The sequence below is a fragment of the Galeopterus variegatus genome, unplaced genomic scaffold (genome assembly GCF_000696425.1).
Source record: "Galeopterus variegatus unplaced genomic scaffold, G_variegatus-3.0.2 Scaffold1749, whole genome shotgun sequence".
Classification (NCBI taxonomy): Eukaryota; Metazoa; Chordata; class Mammalia; order Dermoptera; family Cynocephalidae; genus Galeopterus; species Galeopterus variegatus.
The window spans coordinates 61,862-69,754 of record NW_007727860.1 but is presented as its reverse complement, the minus strand read 5'-3'; the positions used below and the strand labels follow the sequence as shown (position 1 = coordinate 69,754).

The following is a 7,893-nucleotide window of genomic DNA, read 5'->3' as shown; positions in this document are numbered from 1 at the left end:
GAGCAACACCGAGGGTTGCGATCCCGTTGCCGGTCCCGGTCCGGTACGGGGGCGACACTGAGGGTTGCGATCCGTTGCCGGACACAGAAAAAAGACAAAAAAAACAAAACAAAACAAAAAAAACTATAATCGATGTTATTTATCAGCCACTGAAGCTCTTACTCAGGTCCCCCTTATGTCTTACTGTGTGTCCCCCAAACCCATTTTAGACAAAATGTTTTTAGTCTAACTATATGGCTGCTTAAATCAAAATATTTAAAACCATCGTTCCTTCCAAAAAATTCCATACATCCAATTTTTATTAACTTAGCCTGGCTCTCCCCACTGAGAATCAACTTTGTAACTAGAGGATGGAAGACATTCCATGGAGGGAACAGCACGCACAGTGGCAGTGTGCCAGATTAGGTAAAATGACAAGTCTGACGAACTGAAAGACAAGTGTAGCTGCAGAGCAATAGGAACTGGAAAGTAGGCGGGGACTAGATCGCCAGGGCCTTGGTGTCCAGATTGAGGATTTTTGTCTTTATCCTGAGAGCAATGAAAAGCCAGTAGAATATGAAATTGGGGTGTGTATTATGTATGTGTGTGCCCATGTGTGTGTATGTAAAATAAAATGAGATACATATTTTAAAAATAAATCTGATGCTTTTATCCCTTTTGTTCACATCAAGCCTCATCAAGTTGAAGCCACGTACTTTCTATATACCACATACCTTTCTCTGGCTTCCCACATGGCTACCTTCCTTTACCAAATTCTGATTACTTATTGACCTAAGAAATGACCATGTGTAAAATATCTGCCTTATGTAAAAGTGTTATTGAAGATAATGTGCATTATATGGTTCAATACTCTCTATAATAAGGCATATGAAAAACTTTTCACAAATCAGAACTAGATAAAGTTGACCTTTCCTGAAAAATAGAAATATTGCTGTTCACTTTATATCAAAAACTATGTAATTCATTAAATTTTTCTTTTGCCTTGGTTGGCAGGAAACCCAGAGATTAGTTTTATGCTCAGTTAAACTGTTTTGATCCTCTAGTATAATTCCTGACATTTCAGAGAAAATGTTATCAGGCTGCTCTGAGTGTATGCCTTTGGGGAAATGGGGTGTCACTTGTAAATGTACCTGGAAGCTTACAGGCCAGAATTCCCACTAATGGAGGTAAGTATTTTGAGCCACTTTGTCTCATGTAAAATACATATGGTTGATTTTGGTTTTGACTCAATCTGATTTTTTTGTCTTTTAATAGGAATGTTTATACCACTTATACAATTTATTTAATAAACTAATATTTCCACTCCTGACCTAAGACTTCAAATTTAAAAAAAAATTTCCTTTATTTCCTCTCTCCTTATAAATAAGCTACATACATTCTTTTTCTTTTTCTTTTTTCTTTTCTTTTTTTTTTTGGTCTTCAATGTTTTTGAAAAGTTTATATCCAATCTCTTAATTTAATTCTAATTTTGATTATTTTTAAATTTTTCAAAGATTTTCTCTAGGTTATATTTTTATAAGAATATTCCTGAATATTCTTGCTATTTTCAACTTCTGTGGGTTTAGGTATAGAAAATTGCTACAGAGTGTAAAAAAATGATTTTTTCATATCTTTTTTAATAATATTTTTGACTTTTGCTTTAGACCTATTATCATATTGAAAATAGTTATGTAGAAACCCATATGTTTAACTCACTTCTTGAGTTATCAATTTCATTTCATCTTGGTTTGAATATACTAACTTATTTTTTTTAGGAAAGTTATATGGGTGGTTATTGTGGATTGAATTGTGTCCCCCCAAAAGTTTAATGTGTTGGAGGCTTGGTCCCCACTGTGATAGTGTGAAGAGGGTGAGAAATCCTATTATGGTAATCAAAAGGTGGGGCCTTAAAGAGGTGATTAGATTGTAGGACTACATCATAGTGAATGGATTAATAATCATGGTCAGGGACGTGGATCAGAGGGCTTTAAAAGGAGAGCACATGAAGAGTCTTTCTGCTCCACCATATTCTGCCATGTGAGACCTTGGGTCACTGTTGCCAACACTGAGGCCTTTACCAAATGTGTTCCCTAGACTTCAGACCTCAGAGGTTCTGAAACAATAAGCAATAAATTTTTTTTCATTTATAACCTACCTAGTTCCACCAGTTCCAGGTATTTTGTTATAAGCAACAGAAATGGACTAATAACAGAAAATGGGTACCGGAGAAGTGGGGTGTTGCTTATAACAAATACTTGAAAATGTGGAAACAGCTTTGGAACTGGCTATTGAGGAGAGGCTGGAAGAACTTTGAGGAACAGGCGAGAAAAAGCCTAGATGCTAGTGAAACTTTAGAAGACAAGAAAACCAGGGAAAGTTTGGAATGTTTTAGAGACTGGTCCAATGGTGGTGAGCAGAATGCTGATAGCAATATGGACAGTAAAGGCCATTCTGAGGAGATCTCAGATGTAAATGAGAAGGGACTTATTGGAAACTGGGGCAAAGATCACCCTTGCTATGAACTGGCAAAGAATTTGGCTGCATACTGTTCATGCCCAAAAGTATAATGGAAAGTTGAACTTAAAGATGTTGACCCAGGGTATTTGGTATAGGAAATTTCTAAGCAGCAAAGCGTTAAGGAAGCTGCATGGTGACTTGCAACAGCCTATTCTGAGTTATGGCAGAAAAGGCATGATGTGAAGCCAGAATTTAAAAGAGAAGAAGAGCACAAGGATTTGGGGAATTTGTAGCTGGCCATGTGGTAGAGAAGCAGAGAGCATTTTCAGGAGAAAAATGTACTGGTGCTAAGAAGATTAGTACAAAAGAAAGGGATTATCATGAGAAGGGGCAAGAGGCCCTGAAGGCATTGCAGAAGGCCCTGGGGCCAACCCTTCCATTTCAGGCCCAGAGGTCTAGGGAGACAGAATGGTCTGGGGAACAGAACAGGCCTGAGGTGCCCTACAGAGGCTGCCTACCTAGGGCCACTTCAGGAAGCTGCTTCCAGCACCAGCACCAGCACCCAGCTGATGTGGCTGGTCCAGCTATGGCTAAATTGGCCCCAGGTGTGGCTGGACCTGCAACTTTGGGAAATACAAGCCGGAAGACTTAGTGGCATCCACGTGGTGTTAGGTCTGCAGGATCACAGAATGCCAGATCTCTGAAGGCTTGGGAGCCTCCACCCTGATTTCAAAAGATGAACAGAAAAGCCTGGGGACCCAGGAAAAGATCTGTCACAGGGGCAGATTCACCACAGACAGCCTTCCTAGAGCAATGCTGAGCAGAAATGTGGGGTCAGAGTTGCAGCAGAGAAACCCCATCAGTGCCATGTCTAGTGGAGCAGTGAAAGTGGAACTGCCATGGAGACCCCAGACCTGTGTGTGGCTGAAGACCAGGAAAGCCACAGAAGCAGAGCTGCCCAAGGACTTGAAAACTCAAGCCCCACACCAGTGTGCAGAGGACTTTGAACATGGATTCAAGGTACATGATTCACCAGCTTTGAGATTTAAGCCTGCCCTGTTGGGCTTTGGACTTGTTTGGGACCCTTTACACCTTTCTTTTGTCCTATTTCTCCCTTTTTAAATGGGAATATGTACCCTGTGCTTGTCCCACCATCGTATCCTGGAAGTAGATAATTTGTTTTGATTTCATAGATGGTACTTTGAACCCTGGACTTTCAAGTTGAAACAAGTTAAAACTTTGGAGATGGAATGAACATATTTACCTGTGAGAAGGACATGAACTTTGGGGGCCAGGGGCAGAATGCTGTAGATTGATTGAATTGTGTCCTCCAAAGTTCATATATTAGAAGCTTAATCCCAACTGTAACTGTTGAGGGTGGGAAATCCTATTATAGTGATTGAAAGGTGTGGCCTTGAAGAGGTGATTGGATTGTAGGACCATGCAGTAGTGAATGGATTAAAAATGGTGGTCAGGGGTGTGGTTCTGAGGGCTTTAAAAGGAGAGCACACAAAGAGTCTCTCTCTCTGCTCTGCCATTTTCTGTCATGTGAGACCCCTGGGTCACTGTCACCACCACCAAGGCCTTCATCAAATATGTTCCCTGGATTTTGGACTTCCCAGCCTCTGAAACTGTAAGCAATAAATTTCATTTTCTTATAAATACCCAGTTCCAGGTATTTTGTTATGAGCAACAGAAATGAATTAATACAACAGTATTTTTCTGGGCTTTATCATTTATGAGAATACCTTTCTATTTCCTTTTTATGTGAAAGAAATGATTTTGAAATTTTGGGGGAAACCTTTTTAGGGAGTTGATAGTTTTTTACACACTTTTATGCTCTCATTAAGGAGAAGCTTTTACTGGGGTTTGTTTGGCATATGCTTTCCTATGAAGCCCAGAGTGCAGGTTTTCTCTTAGATATGAGAGAATGCATTTCTCAGTTAAATCTTGAATAAGAGCTCATATTAGATCCTCCAGCAAACTTAGTGAAAGCCTATAATAACTGGGATGTCTTGTGAAATAAGAAACCTAGAGATGCCAGGGGAAAGGCAAAACAGTTGGTACGTTGTGGTCTTCCAAGATGGAACAATAGAATACAACTTTCTAATGTTATCTTTATCTTCTGACTGCCCCCCTTCCCACATATATACACAAAATCATATGTATATGCACACATTTTTACATACACAGAAATGTGTATATATTACTTTTTGCTGTTTATGGAGTACCTAGAATATGCCAGACAGTATGCTAAGTGCTTTACATATATCATCTCATTTGACCCTTCTGAAAACTCTATCAGTTAGGTGTTATTATAACTACTTTATAGATAAGGAAACTGAAGCTAAGAGCCTTGATCTTACTTGCTCAGTTCACACAGCAAGTAAGTGACAGAGCTGGGTTGTGAACCCAGATATACTTGCTTTACCTAGGAGACCTTAGGGTGCTCTGAACTCCTTGGCTGAGCAACATGTGGAAACAAGTTTCAGGTGGGTGGCTGGGGCAACAGCATTGGCCTGGCAGAGCAGAGGAGATGGGCCAACAGAAGGCTGGATCTCTTCTGATAGCAAGTCAAGGAGAATTAGCTAGTGTTTGCTACAACCAAGGGCCTTCTATCCTCAGGTATTGATCCTGGGCTTCAGAGAATAGTCCAAGTCTTTCCACCTTAATGCCATCTCTTGGGTTGGTGTTATTTAACCAAGCACAGAGCCCTTGAGTCCTAGACAGGTATAGACAAGGGTCAGCAACCCATGGGCCTGTCTCTGTAAATAAAGTTTTATTGAAACACAGCCATACTCATTTGTTTACACACTGTTTATGGCTGCTTTTGTGCCACAATGTCAGAGCTGAGTCATTGTGACAAACCATATGGCTTGCAAAGCCTAAAATATTTACAATCTGTTTCTTGACAGAGAATATGTCCCAAGGCCTGGTGCTAAGGATTTGCTGAGGAGCAGACTCACCGTGAAGACCTTCTCAGGCTGCCCCCGTGCCCTCATGTTGGTGTCATGAATTAACTTCAGAATCATCCAAGCTTCGTCATGTTTTCCAACCTAAGAAATGTGAATAGACAGTGAAGTGCTACCAGAGAAACACTTATACTCATTGATTTTCCGATCACCATCGTGTACTGTCAGATCGACTGGGACGTAATCATGCAAATGTAGTTAGGTATGTCCCATTGGAACGTTCAGACTACTTGGATATCACTGAACACATTAGCACTTCAAAGAATGTGCCTATAACTAGAAAGAGTACATTTGGGTGGTAAGGTTTCATTTGTAAAACAATAAGCCATGTTCTCTTCATTGAGTGAAAAGTTATTGCTTAAGGAGGAACATGAGAGCCTTCTGGCCATGAGACAGCTTTTTACAGGCTGGTTGTTTAAAGCATGTCTCCATGAAATCAAACCCTCCGTAGTTCCATAGTAGGAAGGAAAAATGTGCCTCCCAGAGGCAAACAAATTCTCCTAGAATTAACAAAGAACTCTTTCCAATGTCTGTGGGCTACTTGAGTATTTGTAGTAACAAGCATTACCTCCAGCAAGAACCGCGGGCTTTCAGGCATGAACGTGAGGGCCACCACGGAGCAGACACAGGGGAGCGCGCAGACAATGACAAACACACGCCAACTGTGGAACTGGTAGGCGGACCCCATGCTGAAGCTCCACCCTGGAAAAGGAGGACGGGAAGAGTGAGGGAGAGCGCTTCCCAGACAGCCTGTTGGGAAAGTCACTGTAGGTGTCTGCACCACGGATTTATCAGTCAGATCTTCTACCCACAGAGGGATGAGCCAATCTGGGCATCAGCCATGGTGACCAGCTCAGCTTTAAGACCACCAATGGCAGTGCTGAGAAGAATGGTAGGTGCTTGGAACCAAAGGATTCAGGGACCAAGTATGGTGGTGTATGTAGGCTTAAGTACAACCAGATCCCAAAGGCCCAAATTAATTTGGGATAATGCTTTTTCCAATAGACCACTGTGCTGGTATCTTCTGTTCACTCTTCTAGATCACTCTCCATTCTTTCCCACTCTGCTGTGTGCCAGGAAATGGCTCTCAATGAATTGCATCAACTGATTCCCTTGCCCACCGGCCTCCAGCTGGGTTTGAATAAAGGAGGCCCATCTCCTGGGCCCTCCCCTCAGCCACAGCCCTTGTCAGGTTCCGCCCACCCTCTCTCCTGTTGTTCTTTGAGACATGGACTGCTTCAATGTGCTTTTTAATTTTTTCTTGGTTTCTCTTAATGGTTCCCACATCTTCATAGATAGTTCCTTCATTGAACTCTTTTCAGTGGCCCCTTCTGAGGGTATCATCGGTTTCCTGCCACAACCCTGACCAGTACGATTATTAGGAATTGGCAGTCATTGTATCTGTCCTCATACACATGTCATACAGTAGATCAAGAGAAATTAAAATTTGTAAATAGAAAATTAAAATTTCTAAATAGAAAGTTAAAATTTCTAAATATTATAAAATATAATTTTTTATTATAATATAATAAAAATAAGCACAATGGGATACAAACAGAAATCCCTTCGAGAACTAAAAGAAAGCCAATATTTGAATGAATATAAAATGGTTGAAAGCAAAATTCAAACTTAAACTTAGTTGTAAATGAGAAATAATGAGGCATATCAAATCTAATTAAAAACAGAGAGATTTACAGAAGCATAGATCAATTGTGTGAGGTGAGGTTTAATTTATAGCAATGCTTGGTATTTAATAAGGCTTTTTACGTACAAAAGTCAGTTAGTCTATGTCTCATCCCCAGGAGACCTGTATAATTATTCACTGTTTACATGGCTGCTGAGTGAGATTCTGGAGGTGACATAACTTTTGCAAGGCTACAGAGACCAAAGTTACATATTAGAATCTTCCCCGCCAGGATTTGAGACAGAATCTTAACACATAGCCTCCTGTGCACACACTCACTCTTAAACACTGAATGTGTTAAAAAACAACGTAAACATCAATGACATGCTATATTAATTTTAGATTACCAAAATTTTCTGGGAATTTTATGTATGAAGGTTATGTGGATTGCTAAATTAATTATGTCATAAAATTTAGGATGCATGATAGCTCTCAATGTTTTATGTAGCAGAAGTTCAAAAGTCTCACATATCCAAAATTCAGTAAACATCAATGACATGCTATATTAATTTTAGATTACCAAAATTTTCTAGGAATTTTATGTATGAAGGTTATGTGGATTGCTAAATTAATTATGTCATAAAATTTAGGAGGCATGATAGCTCTCAATGTTTTATGTAGCAGAAGTTCAAAAGTCTCACATATCCAAAATTCAGAAGAAATTCTGTGATGGAACATAGAAAATATAACTTGCTCACTTCACATGTGACCTTAGAGCTTCATATAAAGAATTTCTTTTTAAAAAGCTCTAAATTCAGAACAGAACTGTGGTCACTAGCGGTGAGAAAGTGGGAGGGAGGT

The 7,893-nt window shown here is 40.0% G+C and overlaps 1 protein-coding gene across 1 annotated transcript in view; it reads right to left on the bottom strand.

Moving 5' to 3' along the window:
* SV2C (synaptic vesicle glycoprotein 2C) overlaps nt 1-6,251 on the bottom strand; it is a 49,285-nt gene extending 43,034 nt beyond the window's left edge. The window contains exons 1-3 of the mRNA XM_008578723.1: nt 6,221-6,251; nt 5,977-6,110; nt 5,403-5,492 (exon numbers count right to left, since the gene is read on the bottom strand). Coding sequence (XP_008576945.1) covers nt 5,403-5,492; nt 5,977-6,110; nt 6,221-6,251 — 255 coding nt within the window. The remainder of the gene's footprint in view (nt 1-5,402; nt 5,493-5,976; nt 6,111-6,220) is intronic.
* Nucleotides 6,252-7,893: the final 1,642 nt, after the last annotated feature.